The sequence below is a fragment of the Rattus norvegicus genome, chromosome 15, assembly GCF_036323735.1.
Source record: "Rattus norvegicus strain BN/NHsdMcwi chromosome 15, GRCr8, whole genome shotgun sequence".
Lineage (NCBI taxonomy): Eukaryota > Metazoa > Chordata > Mammalia > Rodentia > Muridae > Rattus > Rattus norvegicus.
In genome coordinates this window covers 33,870,465-33,890,739 of record NC_086033.1, presented here as the reverse complement: position 1 = coordinate 33,890,739, position 20,275 = coordinate 33,870,465, and the positions used below count along the sequence as shown (strand labels likewise).

The 20,275-nt window shown below is 44.2% G+C and overlaps 2 protein-coding genes across 3 annotated transcripts; both read left to right on the top strand.

Annotated features, from left to right (window-relative positions):
- Positions 1 to 1,952: 1,952 nt before the first annotated feature.
- Mcpt10 (mast cell protease 10) lies at positions 1,953 to 5,012 on the top strand. Of its 2 annotated transcripts, XM_039093844.2 has the most exons (6): positions 1,953 to 2,111; positions 3,280 to 3,430; positions 3,755 to 3,887; positions 4,110 to 4,364; positions 4,535 to 4,600; positions 4,775 to 4,914. In XM_039093844.2, exons 1-5 carry the CDS (start codon positions 2,057 to 2,059, stop codon positions 4,595 to 4,597), a joined length of 657 nt encoding a protein of 218 aa, XP_038949772.1. In that variant the 5' UTR covers positions 1,953 to 2,056; the 3' UTR covers positions 4,598 to 4,600; positions 4,775 to 4,914. The 2 variants fall into 2 exon arrangements, with proteins under 2 accessions (XP_038949772.1, NP_058842.3); NM_017146.3 differs by lacking the exon at positions 4,535 to 4,600 and having other exon boundaries at positions 2,028 to 2,111; positions 4,775 to 5,012.
- An 8,832-nt stretch (positions 5,013 to 13,844) lies between these two features.
- Mcpt1l1 (mast cell protease 1-like 1) lies at positions 13,845 to 16,501 on the top strand. The gene is made up of 5 exons (NM_001277668.1): positions 13,845 to 13,936; positions 14,445 to 14,595; positions 15,120 to 15,255; positions 15,441 to 15,695; positions 16,104 to 16,501. The coding sequence occupies exons 1-5, from the start codon at positions 13,882 to 13,884 to the stop codon at positions 16,287 to 16,289; spliced, it is 783 nt and encodes a 260-aa protein (NP_001264597.1). The 5' UTR covers positions 13,845 to 13,881; the 3' UTR covers positions 16,290 to 16,501.
- Positions 16,502 to 20,275: the final 3,774 nt, after the last annotated feature.

The window sequence follows — 20,275 nt, the reverse complement described above, 5'->3', positions numbered from 1 at the left end:
GGAATAGATACAGAAAATGTGGTACATCTACACAATGGAATATTGCTCAGCTATCAAAAACAATGACTTTATGAAATTCATAGGCAAATGGATGGAACTGGAAAATATCATCCTCAGTGAGGTAACCCAATCACAGAAAAACACACATGGTATGCACTCATGGATAAGTGGCTATTAGCCCAAATGCTTGAATTACCCTAGATGCCTAGAACAAATGAAACTCAAGAAGGATGATCAAAATGTGAATGCTTCACTCCTTCTTTAAAAGGGGACCAAGAATACCCTTGACAGGGAATAGGGAGGCAAAGTTTAGAACAGAGGCAGAAGGAACACTCATTCAGAGCCTGCCCCATATGTGGCCCATACATATACAGCCACCAAAGTACATAAGATGGATGAAGCAAAGAAGTGCAGGCTGACAGGATCTGGATGTAGTTCTCTCCTGAGAGACACAGCCAGAATACAACAAATACATAGGCGAATGCCATCATTAAACCACTGAACTGAGAACGGGACCCCCGTTGAAAGAATCAGAGGAAGGACTGAAAGAGCTTGAAGGGGCTTGAGACCACATATGAACAACAATGCCAACCAACCAGAGCTTCCAGGGACTAAGCCACTACCCAAAGACTATACAAGGACTGACCCTGGGCTCCAACCTCATAGGTAGCAATGAATAGCCTAGTAAGAGCACCAGTGGAAGGGGAAGCCCTTGGTTCTGACAAGACTGAATCCCCAGTGAACATGATTGTTGGGGGGAGGGCGGTAATGGGGGAGGATGGGGAGGAGAACAGCCATAGAAAAGGGGAGGGGGAAGGGCTAGGGGGATGTTGGCCCAGAAACCAGGAAAGGGAATAACAATCAATATGTAAATAAGAAATACCCAATTTAATAAAGATGAAAAAATAGAAAATAAAAGAAAAAAAGAAAGACAAACAAGATAATAATAATCACTGTAGTGTCCCCTGGGAAGGCAATGCAAGGGACAGTGTGTTTGAATATTCCAGCTTTGGAGTGACATATGCAAAGTCAGTATGAGCACTCCTTGCAGCTTACATAAGAAGTCACCTTATGTCTGCACTAAATGACAAGATTGCCAGGAACACGAGTCTCTGTGTCAGGTTGACTCTGGCATTCTAAGAAGTATGCTTGGGTTTTACATCCAGAAGCTGACACTGACCAGGCACCTGCATCTACAGAACCACAGCTGATTACTCAGCAGAGACAGAGAGAGGAGCGGTAAAGAGCTGTTGTGCCTGCATCGCACTAAGTCTTCCCTGGAGACCAGATTGCCTTGACAGTGGAGAAGACTGCAGATGCCAAGACTTGGAGCCAAGGGCACAGCTTTCTTTCTACTCTTTGTCTCTACTTTTGTGCCATTAACCACTTCGGTGATAAAATATTTGAGGCCTTTGAGATGTCAACATGATGAGGACATCAGTGTCTTTATAGCATGGGATCCTGAATATTTGTCAATTCCTTCCTAGAAAGTTCCCCATTCAGTCATTTTCTTATGTCCCGACACTGTCATCAACATCTCAAGAGCATTTCATACTAACTCTTTACTCTTCATCCCATCCCCCAAAGTGTTCAAAGCTCTCAGGGTGTTGATAAATGACCCGGCTTAAATCTGAAACCAAAAGTCCTTGTGCAAACAACAACATACACCTCATAGAGAGTAGTATGGGGTTTAGATATGTTGTTTTTAAAGGAGACAATTAACCTGATCACAGACTCAAGACACAGATGCATCCTACAGCAATACCCTGAACAGGAGAGGAGACTTGCTCTCTGCCTCGTGCGGAAGGCCTCAACAGGCTCTTCTGCCCTTCTCAGTGTCCAGCATTCCTGTGGGGAACGTGGTCGTGCACACCATCAACTGACAATAGTGCGTTTCCTGTGCCTTCACCACAGAGATGTAGCAAGAGCTCGGATCTTAAATATCACACAGGAAATAAGAGGTCTCTGGCTCTGCGCCTCTTTCCTCACCTGATGATTTAAAAGTTGTGAGAAGTAACGAAGTGACCAGTTGAGACCTGGTCAGACCCTGAAGAGGATGTTCCTGTTCCTGATCTTCCTGGTGGCTGTCCTACCAGTCAACACTGAAGGAGGTAAGCAGCCATCTGCACCCCTAGATGTGTGGCATGCACTCCCAGCACTGACACTTGCGTGGTGCTCAGTCGGGCTGTATCTAAGATCTACTCCTGACTTGGTTCATCTGAGAAGTTAGCTGAGCCCATGCTCTAGCACTGGATAAATAGGTCCCCAAAAGCACAATGAACTACTTGCAGTGGCACCTGGTGAGTGAGACCTTAGTCACCTAAAAGTGACAGATTATGAAAATATCATAGGACCCCACTGGAAGCTGCAGTTGAAAATGAGGGCTGGAAGCTCCAATTGTACAAACCTAAGAGCAAACAGCTTTACCCAGGGGCTGCCACCTGGATTAAGACTAGAAGAATTCTTCTACTCAGGTTTCCAGTGTCACCCTGCTCTTGTCTCTGTTCTTCTGAACCATACAGGTCCACCATGACACTTAGCCACAATCTAACAGAGCCAGCAAAGTATAGCTTCATTTCTTCTCCACAGCTTGATGGAAAGAAGCAGACACAGGAACCTCCAACCCATTTCCTCTCCTCTCTATGATCCCTACCCGTCTTCTATGTGCTCCCTTCTTCATCCTGAAGGCTATCTCAGTGGCTTAGGAAGACCAATCTATGCTGAAGTTCAGATACATTAGGAGGCCTCCTCCCAGCCTCTCACTTAGCACACTTGAGACCTGCTCAGTGGTTATACAACAATCCCATCTCTACGTGGAGTTCTTAGTATGTACCATGAATCAGAATAGAGGAAAAGCAGCCAGAGTTTTCTACCTCAACATCATGCTTACCAAGTGAGCAGGACACCAGGTGAATCATGAGACGGGAACAACTGTAGCTGTGTGGAGTGTGTCTACATCTACTGCACAATGTATGCTGAATTTGACCTTAATGTGTACACGAGATTTGATTTGAATCAAGAGAAAGTCTTGGCATTATCATGACTACAGGAAGAAATGGAAAACCAGGGGAAAGTTATGCCATACATCAGGCCCTGCGCCATCCCTCGCAGCATCTGAGCGCCCTTTCTCATTGTGTGATGGCCCCTACAACAGGATCTTTTTTCCCTCTGTGTCAAGTCCACAGACTCCCCAAGCATGAAATGTGCCTTATCCTAGCCTCCAGGATTGTTGCACAGTTTCAACGAGCACCAAGATTCAGAATAAGCTTTCTTTTTCAGGAGAGATCGTATGGGGTACAGAGTCCAAACCCCACTCCCGGCCCTATATGGCATCCTTAATGTTTTATTATGGTAATTCATATCGCCATTACTGTGGTGGTTTCCTGGTGGCAAAAGACATCGTAATGACAGCAGCTCACTGTAATGAAAGGTAAGGAGAAACAACTGGGTCTTTGATGCCTGGGACTTACCAAATAACAACAGATCCTGGCTGTCCCTAAACACGTAGAGCCAAAGGTGAAGATCAACCTGACTTTATCCTATTTGACCTAAAGTGGTTGTGAAACTCAGGACAAGATTGTGTCAGTGAAGAGTCTGAATGGCTGGGTGGTTATTGAAGACCAATGCAACAACTTCCCCATAAATTCTTTCTATTTGATTCAGGCAAGCTCTACATTACTCTGAGCCCTCAGCCTGCATTTCGGGGACTGCTTCATTGCTCCTGCCTTGTAGTTAACCCATCTTCTTTTCACAGCAATATAAAAGTAATCTTAGGTGCTCACAATATCAAGAAACGAGAAAACACCCAGGTCTTCTCTGTTGTAAAAGCCAAACCTCACGAGAACTATGACAGCCATTCACTGTTTAATGACATCATGCTCCTGAAGGTACCGTTTTGCCGATCTCTGGTTTACTCCCACAGATCACTAGCATATCAGTCCCATTTTTTCTTCTTAGTGGCTGATCTATTGGTCCTACGGCAATAGAATGGGGCTACAGTGGGAGTGGGGGAGCTTTGAAAATGGGGAAGATATGGGCAACCTCATGACTGGTTTAAGCTTGCTGAGAGTACCAGGCCTTAACTGGCGTTCTTCCATCTTTCCGACCAGTTGGAACGCAAAGCTCAACTCAATGGTGTTGTGAAGACTATTGCCCTTCCTAGGAGCCAGGACTGGGTGAAACCTGGGCAGGTGTGCACAGTGGCAGGTTGGGGACGCTTGGCCAATTGTACTTTGTCTAACACACTTCAAGAAGTGAATCTAGAAGTTCAGAAAGGCCAGAAGTGCCAAGGCATGTCAGAAGACTACAACGACTCCATCCAGCTTTGTGTGGGAAACCCCAGCGAGGGGAAGGCTACTGGTAAGGTAAGGACATAAGCATTTTTAAATGTTTGCCTAGCGGCAGAGCGATACTGCAGACACACAGCCAGGCCTTCTCCAGATGCAGAACCATGGCTAGTCTAAAGAACATGCAGGGAACAACATATGGGGATCTGGCATTTTCCCTCAGTCAATCTTTTGTCCTTTTGCCATAGGAAAATGGAAGAGCTAAGTCTAGTTGGCCTGAAGAAAGGACACAGCCAAGCCAGATACACTAGTCAGTGAGTCACAGACTCTCTACTCTGTCCTGTTCAGAACAGAGGTCAATGGGGGCACTGGTGTTTCCCTTCTGAAAACCAGGCCTAAGTGGAAACAGAGAAGAACATGGAGAAGATGGGTCTGGAAAGAGGTGATAGGAGGCTATTCAATAATACTTCCCCTTTTTCTGTCTACAGGGAGACTCAGGGGGTCCCTTTGTGTGCGATGGAGTGGCCCAGGGCATTGTCAGTCGTCGCTTGTGTACTGGGACACTTCCTCGAGTATTCACCAGAATCTCCACCTTTATACCGTGGATTCAGAAAACAATGAAACTCCTTCAACAACCCTAGAACACAAAACCTGTGTCTGGGCCAATGTCCAGCCTCCTGGGGTATGGCTATCTAAGTCTTAATAAAGAAATCTGTCTGCAGGAAAGAGATGGTGCTGCTGTCTTCCATGAGTGCAGAGCTTAAGACATTTTTATACGCCACCTTCTTCTTCACCCTCTTTTGTCTCATGGTTTCTGTCTTCAGATACTCTCATAAAGCTTGTGCGTCAAACCTGTGCACTGACCCCATCATAATAGCACATATAAAGGCCAGGATGGTCAGTCCTGGGAAGTCCTGCCTTTGTCTGAGAAGGATTCCTTCTTTCTATCTAAATTCTTCTTCACACCTAACAGACTTCTAAGGATGAGAAAGATCAAAAGATTTTTGCCTCCCACTCTCTTCATTCCCCTAAGGTCTGTCTATGGTCCTGGGAAATCCACTGTACTTGGAGATTTCCCCCAGGTCGCCTGGTCCAGTTCCAGCAAGGCCTCTCTACCAAGCTGTCACCTCATCTTAGAACTGTAGCCACCTCTCTTCTCCTTGCCCAAAGGGACTCAGGAGATGAAACAGGACAATCCCAGTATGCAAATCAGAAGCTTTAGAAAGGGACCAAATTGTTGAATGCTCACTCCAGTATGCAGACTCATTGTTCTGCAGCAGGGCCAGGCCAGCACCTCTCATATATTTCTTGGCTCAGAGCCCTGGTGTGAGTTTAGAATCATGAGCAATCCACTGACTAACTAGTGTCTTAGTCACCTTGTGTACCCAGTCATGGAGGCAGCTTGATATCTTTTAAAACACACACACACACACACACACACACACACACACACACACACACACACATACACACACACAATTTTTCACATGTCCTCCCTGCATCCTAAACATTCCCAACCCCTCTCGGCTCCCTATCATCTCTGTACACCCTAGGCTTTCCTCACAAATATCTCTCTCATGTTCACGTCTATGTGCTGAGTTTTGTAACCCACTAAGGTTAACAATGACCAGCTGTGTAACTGAGTTTGGATCTTTCCATTGGAGCCTGGTTGGCTCAGCAGAGGACACTCGACTAAACACAGTGACTTCCTCCTCCCCTCCCAGAAACTATCAATAGCCAGTATTCAAGAGATAACGAGTGGGACCCCTCAAGTCCCCCCCTTCCTTGGCTGGTTGTTGATTGGAATAGTCTTATGTGAGCCCAGTGCTGGGAACTACAGTTGGCATGAACTGCTGATTGTCATGACTGTATCCAGTCTAGAGAATGGAGTTTGAGCCCTTTACCCTGTCTTCCAGCTCTTGCCTACTTCTCATGCTCCCACATTAGTGTTCCCTGAGTCCTTGAAAGTGTGGGCTAAGTGACTTGTTTAGGGATGGACACACAACCACCACTTATTTGTGCATTTTGGGCCCCAGAGATCTTTGCATTCACCCCACTATTCATCAGAAGGAGAGGTGTCTCTGAGTAAGGCTGGGATCCACTTTTGTCTATGGGGAAAGCATGGGGATTTGGAAGGCAGTTTGCTGCTATGTAAGTTTACTTCCTTGTATGTTTCTAGCCAGGCTGACAGTACCATTGGTGCCCTCTACCATGGTGTGGGTTTTGAATCTGATTACAGGGCAGTTGGTTATCATCAAAATAGAGAAGCTGCTATTGCACATGTGGGCACATCTGGCTTTTCATTTGGTTCCTTTATACTTTTTAATATCAGCTAATTCTCCCCTCCTGCCTACACCCTCAGATTTCAACGCCTTGCCTCTCTTACTGCCTAAATCTTTCTACTTTAGTATTCCCTTTCCTTACTACCTATGTTTTCCTAATCCTCCTCCTTGAAGGTAATTTCTACTGTCTCTTTTTCTCTTTTCTGGTTTCCAGTTACTCCTTGTTAGACACACACAACCATACATTAACATAGCTGGGATCCTCATATGAGAGACAACATGAGGGTTTTGTGCTTGGAGTCCTGGGTTATCTCACTCAGAAAAAAACAAAACTGCCATTCCATCCATTTTGCTGAAATTTTTCCTTTTTTATATGTAGCACATTTTTATTATCTATTCATCAGTTAATGGGCTAGCAGGCTGCTTCTAGTTCCTAATTTCTGTAAATACGGCAGCCATGAACACAGATGTGCAGATATCTATGTCCTAGCAAACAGAGTCCTTTGGACAAGTGCTCAGGAGTGACTTAGCTAGAACATGTGGTAATTTTAATTTAGGTTTTGGGGAGTTTTGTTGGTGGTGGTAGTGGCGGTGCCGGTGGTGATTGTTGAGAAATCTCCAGATTGATTTCTAATGTAGCTGCACCTCATTTACATTCTGAGGTAAATGTGAAGGGTTCTCTTCTCCCTACGTCTGCACCAGCATCGGCTGTTCATATTCTTGATGATGACCATTGTACTGGAGTAATGAAGTGGAAATGTAAGGGTTCTTTGGGAATCAGTTAGATGGTGTTTTCCTGGGGCAAACATGTGAAAGTGGGCACAAATGTGAAAGGCTCAGACAGACTTGTGAAGCAACATTTTGCTGAAGAGGACACAGGAGAGAGGTTGTTCTGCTAAAGCAAGCATGTGAACGGGCACAATAAAGGAGCCTTCGCTAACCACACACATGTATTGGTCTGCTTTACATCACATAGTTGTGTTGCATTTGTCAGGACTCCATAGAGAGAAATGCACCAAGAAACTTCTGGTGGTGTGCTGCAGTTTCTTGCTGCTTCCTCGGACTAGGGCTGTACTGATTCAGGAACGTGTTAAGGAAAGATACATGCTGAGGCAAGGCACGTGGAAGTCACGTGATGTTTGGAGGGTACAAATAGGACTCCATAGAGTGACAAGGACAGACCTCAGCTTGATAGAACAGCTAGCTGTGCAACCCTTATGAGGCTTGAGTCTTTGCTGATCTCTGCTTCCCTGAGAAAGGCACAGTTGAAAACTTCTCCTCCTGTTCGTCCTGTTCGTCCTGTTCCTCCTGGTCTCTCCTGCTGACTCAAGCTGACACTGAGGCCTGGCTGTTTCTACTAGGTTGTGTCACTCCTGTTGCTAACCTGACTCTACCAAACTGGACTGCTGGTGTATCTGTGAAGTATTTATGAGTGGATTGACCTGCCACTGCCTGCTAACCTATGAACTAACTACCAACTTCCAACAACACAGACAGGAGTTGCCCCAAAGAACCTTTCTAAACAGGTCCACTTCTCCTGTATCCTTTCTTTTCTACTACTGGTGGGTGGGGGACTACAAAGGAGGTTAAAGAATTTAAGAATCATCATTAAAAATATGGTCTGAAAAAATTAAAATTATAGAGTAGGATGAATCTTAAAGTGGCTTTAATCTAGATTTCCGAAGTGGTTAAGTATGTTGAAGACTTTTTAAAATGTTTCTTACTGGACATTTTTGTTCCTTCTCTTTAGAGCTATTTCTTTAGTTCTGTTGCAGACCCTATTTAATCTTTTTAGTTGGTTTTTATTTCTGCTTTACTCTTGAGAAGTTCGTACATGTGTACATAATAATCATATGTGTTCTTCATTTCCCGCCATCTCACTCCCACCATATACTTCTTTACAATGCCCTTTCCACCTTCATAAAATAGAAGACAGAGAAGAACTCCAGGCCAAAGACATGGATAATATTCTCAATAAACTCATAGAAGAAAATTTCCCAAATACAAAGAAAGAGATACTCACCCAGGTAAGAAGGCCAACAGAACACTAAGTAAGCAGTACCAGGAGAGAAATTATCCATGATGTATTATATACAACATGCTAAAACCATAGGCAAAGGAAAGGGTGCTGAAAGCTTCAAGAAGGGCCGAGTCACAACACGGGCAGACACATCACAGTAATAGCTACTTGCTTAATGGAAACTTTTAAATCCAGGAGGTCTTTTTTCTTATAACCCACAAGTCTAATTAGTGCTTCCCATATGTGCATGGGTATGGGTCCATTCACTAGAGGAGGGGTTCTCAGCCTTCCTAATGCTGTAACCCTTTATACCATTTCTTCAGGTTGTGGTGACCCCAAACCATAACATAATTTTCATTGCTACTCCATAACTGTAATTTTGCTACAGTTATGAATCATATTACAAATATCTGATATGCAGGATAGGTGATATGTGACCCTGTGAAACGGTCATTCTACCCCCCAATGGAGTAGAGAACCACAGTTTGAGAACCACTTCACTAGATCATGGGAAACATTCATTGATTATGCCTCTCCCAGAAACCATTTACAGCAAATAGCTCCTTGGAGGTCACCTGCCCTATCTCAGGCACAGAAGGCCACCTTTAGTATTTAATTAATGATGGAAATGGGATTAATCAAGATATGTTCAACATGGCCCCACCAGCTCTGGTGAGTTCTCCCAACCAGGCAAGATCCTGACCTGCCATGGCTGACATCTGGTTTCTTACCACAACACTACCCTGAGATCAGTGATTTTCCCCCAGAAAACTAAGCCCACCACACCTCCTCCAAATGTGGTCTTACCTCAGACCCAGCCACTCCACAGGATTGCTTTGGGCCTAGAACAGACTTGGATCTGGTAGGACACTCTGCCCTAGTCCCCAGATTTCCAGCCAGAGATTCATCCCTTCAGACGCCCGAAGACACACTCTAGCATTCAAGTTTATTGGGGTAGAATCTCCCCACAAAAACAAAAAGTCAACAGTCAAACTTTAAAAAATCAAGTTCTTTTCACAAAAATACAAACAATGCGAAAAATCCATTATGTTCTTGACCAATGTCTTGACATACGTCTTGTCCAAAGACAACTTTTTAAATTTAAAATGTAAACGGACAATATGCCCACCTACTAAATAACCAATTCTATAGCTATGATTCCTAAAAAGATAAAATCCATGATATAGAACAACTAAATAACCAATTCTATAGCTATGATCCCTAAAGAGATAAAATCCAAGATATAGAACTCTGAGAGTCTATGAGAAGACAAAACTTATAAATTATGTCCAAGTGCCAACCCAGATACATATACCCCACAAAAGTATATTAAAATTAAAGATGACATAAGAACTTTTGGTGATAACAACCCATTAGAATAATACTGACTTCCCATTGGAAACTCTGCAAGTCAGAGAGCCTAGGTAGATATTCTACAAGCTCTAAGAGACCACGGATGCAAATCCAGACTATTACACCCAGCAAAACTATCTATCATAATTGATAGAGAAAGAAAAACATGTCATGATAAAAATAAATCTAAGCAATTTCTGTCCAGCAATCCAGCTTTACAGAAGCCACTAGAAGGAAAATTTTAATCTGAAGGGGTCAACCACACACAAGAAAAAAGCAAGGAATAGTAAACCACGCTAAACTAGTAAGTCACAGGCAGTAGGGCATATGTTGTGTAGGACACACAACAGAACGGAATAACAGGAATCAACAAACACTGCTCATTGATAGCTCTCCATCAGTAATGGTCTCAATTCCCAATTAAAAAAATATAGACTAATAGAATGAAAGCAGGATGTGAAAATGGAGTTGAAGATCTCCATTCATCCCCTCACCATGTGGGATTCCCCATAAGGCTATGCAAAATACAGCTTAAAAAGAGTTTCAGAGGGACAGGGGGGCCTGATAGTGCTAGAAATACAATACTCCTGTACAAAATTTCTAAAAACAAACATTTTAAATTTTAAATATTCTCTTGGACAAGATGAAGGTCGGGATGGCTCTGGTTATTTTCCATTGAAAATATTCTATTGAACATGAATCTATGCTTATCCAAAAGGAAAGGGGGTCAATGAATATGATTTTGGTTGCTACTTGTTTCCACAGTTATTGATTAGGTGGTCTTTTCCTAAAAGTGTGAGGATGGCTTTATTTTGGTTTTAAACTTCTGTACATCACTGTCTTCCATGACACCATCAAGAAGGGATGTATTATTCCAAACATCCACTCTCAAGTTGTTTTCTATAACGGGGCCAACCTGTGTGAGCATTCTTCTCAGTCAACTTCCCATTCAGATACCTACGGAAGGTTTTACCTCTTCCTGAGAGATGGATGAGCCAGATGCAACAGCCTTATTTAGGAAGAGATAGCTTGACCTATGAAATATCACTGACCATGGATACTTCGATAAAGCCAATGACCTTAGATTTATTTCCTACTTTGAGGCAAGTGCGTATCTTCCCAAGGTGTCTACAGTAGGTGCTACCTCCTACACTCCCAATGAACATGATACCATCAGTGTGACAGGATTCAGTCCCTGCAATAGACATTATTACACCTAATGATGGATGTGGATGCATTCCCCAGATTATTAGCTGTCAGACATGTGTCACTTGCAGCAACAATAAAACTAGGAACTTTGACTAAAGTCACCTCCTGTTTAAATTAAAATAATCCACCGTAGTTCTCCAAGATGCAAATAGATATCCTGAAGGGAGATACAGAAGGAATCACCACATCTGTATCGTTCAGTAGCATGTTATTTGCACTGACCACTGGATAACTCCATGTATAAAAAGTCCCTGGTTTGCTCTTTGTGATGTTTTTCACTAATTTCTATCATAATGTCATTTCCTGAATCAGCCAACCACTATGGGTATAATGCCAATTGGTGACTACGTCTCTCCTACCTCTGTACTCATGAATTGGAAAGGGGGACTATTCATTTGGGACCCTGTGTATGGGCCATCTCCAAAGCCTGTCCTCTAAGTGTGGCTTCACAGAAGAATTACAAAGTGTTATCAGGTCAATTTCATTGCACAGTGATTTTTAAAAATTAATCAGATCTATTGATTTTTCTCTAATCCATGTCACTCTACTTACACAGTCCTTTGTAGCTCTGTAGAACCAAAGGAAGGAAATGCAGAAGAATAGAGTTGGAGACAGAACTTTCCTCAGGGACACCCAATCTCCATCATACAAAGAGGTCTGAGTTGTCTGGTCCAAGCCTGGGAATCAGCTGAGGCCCCAAATGATAGTCAATAACTCTTTTTACCAGGTCTAGAATTTTTCTGCAAAGCTCCATGATTCCAGAACGTCAAGTCCAATTATATGGTTCCTTGAGATGGATAGTCTTGGAGTCTGAACAAGTGCTTGTGTAAATTACATTAATCTAACTGCATAACTTTTTTATTTCTTCACAATAAGTTGCTTTTATCTTTAAAAAAACTTTCTGTTCTTATTTAAAGCAAAAATACTGTCTTTGTGTATATTCATGAGTACTTTAATGCAACAAGCCAACCACTGTACACTATGATCCCTGGCAATAAATACTTTGTCACTCAAAGCCTTGTCTTGCATTGAACACACCCATGGGTGACATTGTTTAAGTGGCAGGTTTACTCTGCATGCCCTAAAAATCATCTCACACCTACAACTACTACTTTTTATCACTCACATCAGAAAAGGTCTTCTCTTCTTCCTTCCAGTGAAGATCTCTGTCCAACACGATCCACTGAGAAGAAAGAGCCTATGTGAGCATTGTCACGCATGGAATCCACTCTAAGGTTGTTCTAGATGAGCTTGTGGACAGGTGAGCTGTTCCTCTCAGGATCTTAGTGATTGCTTCCTCTGATTTGTCTTCACAATCAAGAGAAGCAGACTTCTACAAAGAAAGGATATTGAAGTGGAGTCAGGTAGTAACAGATTTCAGATCAAATTCTAATATTTAAATGACTATGCCATTTTGGCAAGGCTCAAATTCCTCATCTGTAGAATACTAACAGCAATGCTCAGGGTTGGTGAGGCCTTAAGAAGGCACAGACCAGAAATATGACAAAGTGTCAATTATTCAAACATGGACAGAATTTCAAGTTTTTAATTAAGCAAGAAAATACTTTGTAAGCAATGGAATGTCCCTGTGTAAGTGCAAGCCGTGTGTAATGTCCAGTGACACATGAAAAGATGAAAGCTCTAAGTCTCAATACAGATTCAGTCCACACAGATTCCACATTGTTCTCAAGCAAGGAGACTCTCCACATATAACTAGCGAGTCTGAGCTCCCCTGTGGAACACAGACGTGGTAATTACACATTCCATGTGTTCTCTGTTCATCCCACTGGAATGCAAACAGTAAGTCACAGAAACTAACTAATTAAATGTATGATCTTCCTGTTCTGATATATCCTGATAGTCCATCGACTTCTCCCTAAATGTGTATTATAACAACTACCAAAGGGACTATTACTATGACCAGATCAGAACACGCACTTACAGAAGCTGTTCTCCACCTCTGAGTTCCAAAATTCTTTGGATGTCAAACACCAGATTCTCTGCATATCATATGTTTTACGTTATAATTCATAACAATAGCAAAATTAGAGTTATGGAGTAGAAATAAAAAACTTTATGGCTGGGGTCACAACACGAGGTCAAAGCATTAGGAAGTTGACAATAACCTAAGGTCATGCCTCATACGCTACATGCTCAATACACTCGCCAATCTTTCTTCTCCTACAGCCATATTCTCTCATCTGCTACTTGTTTTAATAAAGATGAGATGCCTCCTGCTGGTCAACACAAGCAAGAGCCTTCAGGCTAAATCAGCCCACCACAGATTTTGTCAATGTCCTCCCTCTCTCCCATATGTCCACACACTACAGATGCCTGTGTCTGTGCTACAGTGACAGAGATGAGTCTACACATGTGTAAATTAGGTCTCAAAGCTGACTATAGTACCTGGATGCTTACAAGAACAGTTCCATGATCCCTGATCAAGGTCCCCCCCCCGCCCCTTTGTGTTCCTGTGCTGCTTCCTAGCAGCCACTTTGATGGGTGCAGTCACCACCTCATGATGGGATCCAGAAGTCTCAGAATCTGCCCAAAGATTCAACACCCCCAGAGAGCAGAGTCATGAGAATTTCTGATAAGGAAACTAGAGCTTGTCCAAACCAGACCTGTGGTTTCCAGCCCTTCCTTTCTCCTACTTTGGAGCTATAAAAGCAGGAACCAGGGCAGGAACACAGCAGAAGCTCACCCCAGGCTGCACCACTGGCAACAAAAAATGCAGGCCCTACTATTCCTGATGGCTCTTCTCTTGCCTTCTGGAGCTGGAGCTGGTGAGTTTGCTCTTCATCTCCCTAACCTCTGAGCTTTCAGCAGCTGTCCTTAATCTGTTAGTTTGAGTAACAGGGAACCTAACATTAGGCAGGATCCTAAAATGACATGGTCCACGGGAAATCCCTAATTCAAGGAAGAATGAAAAACTAGTTTCCCTTCACTTCATTTCATCAAAATGCTCTGTTCTGAGGAGCAGCCCTTCTCTAGCCTTCCCATAGCATTGAGGAAGACAGAGTGAGTGTGTGGACAAATGTGTAATGAGTTGGAAAGTCAGAAACATGAATGGCCATTGTGTTCTGAATGAAGGATGATGATGGACAGGGAGGTGTGGGGAGGAAAGATCAACAGGAGAGAAAAGACCAAAGGACAGGCGGAGGGGCCTGAGCCCCATGTGAGGTGGGGTGGGCTTGGAGCAGTCACTCAGCTTTAGCCCCATATTTCTCTGGCAGTACTGTGTTGGGGGGCCCTGCAAGTTTGTGACTGGGGACTGGGTGTTGCTTGTTCCAGAGGAGATTATCGGTGGTGTGGAGTCTAGACCACACTCCCGTCCTTACATGGCCCATCTGGAGATCACCACTGAGAGAGGTTACAAGGCCACCTGTGGTGGGTTTCTTGTGACCCGCCAATTTGTGATGACTGCCGCACACTGTAAGGGAAGGTAAGAGACTTCTCTTCCTGTGAAGACATGCGTGAGTCAGTGTCACAGAGCAGGACAGCCCCAGGAAAGACTCTGAGCCCAGCGTATCTCCAGATGGGCTCTCCTTACACAGAGGAAAAGGGAGCACAGGCTCACTCACTGGACCATTCATGTGTCACCTCCATGTTCAGAGGTCCGAGCTTCAAGCAGGGCTCTGGTCAGGACAAAACCCACAGCTCTTGTATTGTCCTGGTGTCACCAGATCTGAGACACCGGCTGGGATGTAAGTCAATGTAGAGTGCCTGTCTACCAAGTACAAAACCATAGGTTCAATCCAAGTATTAGTTGTGGGGTGTGGGGAGAGTTCTCAGTCCTGTGTTTCCCTGAGCCTCGGCTTCTGGGAAGGCTATGGTTCAGGGAGCTCCATCTCAAGTCTCACTTCTCTCCGCCCTAGGATAAAGAAAGTAGACCCTGATGTCACTCTCCTCAGAAGAACTCTTCCCCCTAAGACCAGCACTTTTCCCTGCTTCTTTTTCTGTCTACAGAGAAACCACTGTTACCCTTGGAGTTCATGATGTGAGCAAGACAGAATCCACACAGCAGAAGATAAAAGTCGAAAAACAAATTGTTCACCCAAATTATAACTTCTATTCCAATCTCCATGATATCATGTTACTGAAGGTGCCATTATTTTTCTTGCCCTGCTTATTTCTCCCAACACTAACTCTCCCCCTGGCTCAGGTCTTTGAATTCTCTAGTGTCCAAATCATTTCCTCAGAACCCACTTGTGAATTCCATGTCATTGCTGCCCCAGTGGGAAATTATCCTTCTCTGCGTTGACATCCCTTCTCTCCTTGACCCAACAGCTTCAAAAGAAAGCCAAGGTGACTCCTGCTGTGGATGTAATTCCCCTGCCTCAGCCCTCTGACTTTCTCAAGCCTGGGAAGATGTGCCGGGCAGCTGGCTGGGGGCAAACTGGAGTGACAAAACCAACCTCAAATACACTGAGGGAGGTGAAACAGAGAATCATGGATAAAGAGGCCTGTAAAAACTATTTTCATTATAACTATAACTTCCAGGTCTGCGTGGGCAGTCCAAGAAAGATAAGATCAGCATATAAGGTGAGTACACACCTGCTCTTCCTTCCCACATCAGTCAACAATGTCAGTGGAGGGAGTGGGCCAAATAGCTCTCCATGGCAGTGACTTATGCCTCTGTGCTTCAGCTGCTAGCTCTTAGGCTCTGGGAACTGAAATTCTACCTCTCATTCTCAACTGTGTATGCCCAAGCCTTCCTGTAACCAGAACATGTCCCATGAAGCTCCAGAAGAGAAATGAAGGGAGTGAAGATAGACAATAGAAACACTGAAACAAATCCAGAGGGAAAAAATATTATCATTAAATCACTAACTTAAAACTCCCCTTTGGGGAGCTAAGACCACTTCCTTCCTTCTGGAGTTAGCTATGATGGGAGGTCTGTAGTTGGAGGGAGGTGATCTATGCTCATAGTCTGATTTTCCTAACATACAGGGAGACTCCGGAGGACCACTAGTGTGTGCTGGGGTGGCCCATGGTATTGTATCTTATGGACGTGGAGATGCAAAGCCCCCTGCAGTCTTCACCCGAATCTCCCCATATGTGCCCTGGATTAATAAAGTCATAAAGGGCAAGGATCTGACCAGCCTGAGTCTGCACGAGTCAGAGTCTCCAAGCTAGAGAACTCTTTTGATATCCCTTGGGATCAACAAAGCCTGTCCCCAGCCTGTCACCTGCTTGTCCCATACCTGTTCCCAGCCTGCCCCCAACTTGCCCCCAGCCCATCCCCAGCCTGTCCCAAGCCTGTCCCTAGGATGATCTCAACAATACACAAGTCTGTGGTGATGGATTGTTCCCTGTAAAGCACCTCAATAAAGACATAACCTCCAGCAGCTATTTGACTCCACACTGTGCTCTAATCATTCATTCCCTCTTTATGCTCAATGAAGAATTGATTTGAGCTATGAATTGATCTTGACATGCTAACAATCTCGACTACTGACTTCCTGGCACACGTGTACCACTATGGATTACTGAATATTATCTAACATGCATGGCTGTGTACAGTAAGATTTCACATTCAGAATAGTGTGCAGTGTTCTGTTTTTCTCCTCCACTGTCCTGTCTTCTCAACTTCTCCCTCCTTGTCTCTCACCTCTTTTGCCCACAAATCCCATGCCTTAGTCATTTCATCTTTTCACACATCATCACAGTTCTCATGTCTAGGTCAGACATGGCTGTCAATCCTTGTGTCCTCACCACCTATCCTGCCATTATCATCCTCTCAATATTGGACCTTCAGCTAGAGGACAGCCTGCCCTCAGAAGTCCTTGGACCATGACTGTGGCTGCAGCAACCACAATAGGAGAGAATCGGCAGTTTCTGGAGCCAACACAGAGTAGAACTAGTCTGTGTTGGGAAGAGACGCTTCAGTACTTAGTGCATAACTAGTATTTACCATGGTGGCTGTGCTTCTGAGTCACTCCCATTCAACTGCCATCTTCCCCAAAAGAGCCAGCCTTTCAGAAGAATGCCAAGTTGGATGAACTTCCATATGGCCTGCTCTCCTCTTACAAGGCAAAGCCCTCATTGCCCTTAGTCAATGGAAAGAAGGCTTTAACTACAAGGTTCTGTGGAGTCTGAAGAAGAAAACAATGACACATGAGGTCTGCTAGGGCCCAGTGAGGAGTAATATGATGGGCGTGGCCCTCTGATTACTGTACCATGAAAATTATTGCCAGTACCAGCCTCAGACTAGGAACCTAGGAGCTCAGTCCTCCTCCAAGCCTGCTCACCTCTCCTCTGTGTTTCTACCTTCAGCACAGTACTATAGAGATGTAGAGATAGCTTTCAAAATGCAAGACTGACTCTGAACTCTATTTTAATTCAGGAGGGGAGATCACTAAGAACTCTAAAAGGATCTTTTAAAATTTAAACAATCTGAGTTGGATTATAGATACATAGGTGAGTGTTTTGGTGTGGTTTGGTTTTCTAACTTTGTTAATATCTGTGTAACTAAATGGGTCTTTTCTCAGCTTGACCTAGACTGGTATGGTTCCAACTCGTGATCCTTCTGCTTCACCCTCCCTAGTGCTGGGACCCCAAGCACATTCCACCACTATTGGCTTATCCAAAGGTATCAAAAGGTGAAACACAAGTAGAGACAGTAGCTGTCTTTTCCTAGCAGATGTGAATACTCACTAACCTGCAGCTGAGGGTGCACTGCCTCCTTACCCCACACTCTAAGGAGGATATGGACTTGGGACAATCTTCCTCCCCGAAGCTGGGCAACTGGAGGTGAGGAGAGAGTGATGGCCTCAACCTGCAGCCTGGCCCACAGCAATAGGGGAGCAGGAGGAAGCCCCCAAGAGCTGTGCTGAGGGCTCAGGGCTGAACGGCTTCCAGAAAAGTTACAACACCAGAGCAAACCCCATCACATGGTCCCCTGGTGCCAAAGGAGCAGCTGGTGACACAGAGGCTCCAAAATCAAGATAAGAGACTCATCACCACAACAGCATCCATTCTTAGGCATGGTGGAAGGGAGGCAAAAGCAGCAGGCCCAGTGGACCCTGGAAAGAGAGAACAGTCATTGTCTCATGAAGGCAAACATGCAGGTAAGAATGATTTTCCCATGGTAAGTGCAGTAGTAGTGGTGAGAAGCCTAGCTTAATAAGGAATCTTAGTGAACCTAGCAGCAGACACACACTGAGGTTGTCCAAAGAGAGGATCTGCTCAGCCAACAGCAGCTGAAGAAAGCATCCAGGAAGTCACCAGATGCTCACACAACTTTCCATAGTGGAAATATAACCCAGAAGTCAGCAAAACCAAGTATATCTTTAGAACAAAATTGCAGTTGAGAGGGATGTGCAGATTTAAGCGCTAAACAATGACTAAAGGAGATTTACCTTCAGAAAATTTAAAAAAAACCTACAATGAGCAGAGTACTGTCTATCTATGATGGGGTGGGAGAAGGAGAAACAGTCAGGGTCACAACTATCCTGCAGCAGGTGTTACCACCTGCCCCATCTGTTCTCCTGCCATCCAAAGGAATGTTTTTATAAATTATTTTGCAAATGAAATCTTTTAGTAGCTATAGAAACATTTTGAGGAAGGAAGGGATGTAACATTGTGTCACTTTTAAACATTAACCTGTTTTGAATTTTGCTTTATATTGAGTTATTTTATATAAAAATTTGCTTGGAGACCTGGAACAAGGACCATCCTCTTATGTCAGCCTCCAAGGTACTGAGGCTTGCAGTTTGCACCACTGAAGTGAAACTTAAGGGTTCTTTGGAAAGTCAGTTTTGTTGGATTGTGTTTTATTCGGCCAAACATGTGAAGGAACATTTTTCTGAAGCAGAGCAGGTGAAAGGATGTTCTGCTAAAGCAAGCACCTGAAAGGACATGCAATGAAGGAATTTTCACTAATGACATGCATGTATTGGTCCGCTGTACATTATATGGTTGATTCCTATTTGTCAGGACTCCACAGAGAGAAACATACCAAAAACATTCTGGTGTGCTGTGTCTTCTTGCTGCTTATGCAGACCCAGGCTGATGGACAGAATGATGTCAGCTGAGACAGACTCATGTGGAGGTTTGCTAAGTCAGACTCACATGCTGAGGCAAGACACATGGTGAGGCAAGATCTGTGGAGCACACAGGATGCTTGGAGGGAGTATACAAAGGACCTAACAGAGTGAAGGGAACTGGAGGCTTGGCTTGGCAAGCTTGCTAGTTGTGGAGTGGTTGTTGGTCTTGAGTCTTTGTTGATCTTTACTTCCCTGAGAGGCGTAGCTGAGAACTTTTCCTGGAGTTTCTGCTGGCCATGGTCCCTCCTGCTGATTCATGCCAATTCAGCGGAGGCCTGGCTGTTCCTGTTAGATCATGCCACCACTGGTGCTATCCTGATACTACCTAACTGGACAGCTGGTGTATCTGTGATGTGTTTGTGAGCGTTAACTGCCATGGCTGACCTGTGAACTGAACTGCTGATTTCCTGACAATGCGGATGGGATCTGCTCCAAAGAATTAATTCTAACCAGGTCCACTTTCCCTGTATCCTTTCTTTCCAATTCCCTCTAGTGGGTGGTGGGCTACAAGGGAGGATCAAATGTTTAAGAACCATCATTAAAAGTAGGTCTTGAAAAACATGAAAGTTACACACCACTATGCACAGCTTTTCATACTATAATGCAAAGCTACTAAATATTAGCTTGGAGTCACATTTGTGCACAGAATATAGCTAAACATTCAATTACTTCTAGTATCACAATACTAAATTGTCTCCTAAGAAACAAGCCCTAAACTGGACATAAAAATAAATACCTGTAACCCTTTCTCTTGGGAAGCACAGGCAGGAGGAACAGGATTCAAGACATAGCCTAGGGTTTTTAGCCGGATTCCCAAACCCGCGGATCCCTGCCCGCAGCAGCTCACTGCTCCCAAACCCCGTGGGAGAGAAACCTCACCGCCTGGACAGGTGGGCACTCCTGAGACTGCAGAGCAGAAGAGACCACCAACACTTCCCACCCCTGCCCACATCCCTGGCCCAAGAGGAAACTGTATACGGCCTCTGGGTTCCCTTGGATAAGGGCACAGCAGCAGCAGGTCCCCTGCATCTGAGACACCGCCGGAACCTGAAGGGACCAACCAGATAAACAGTT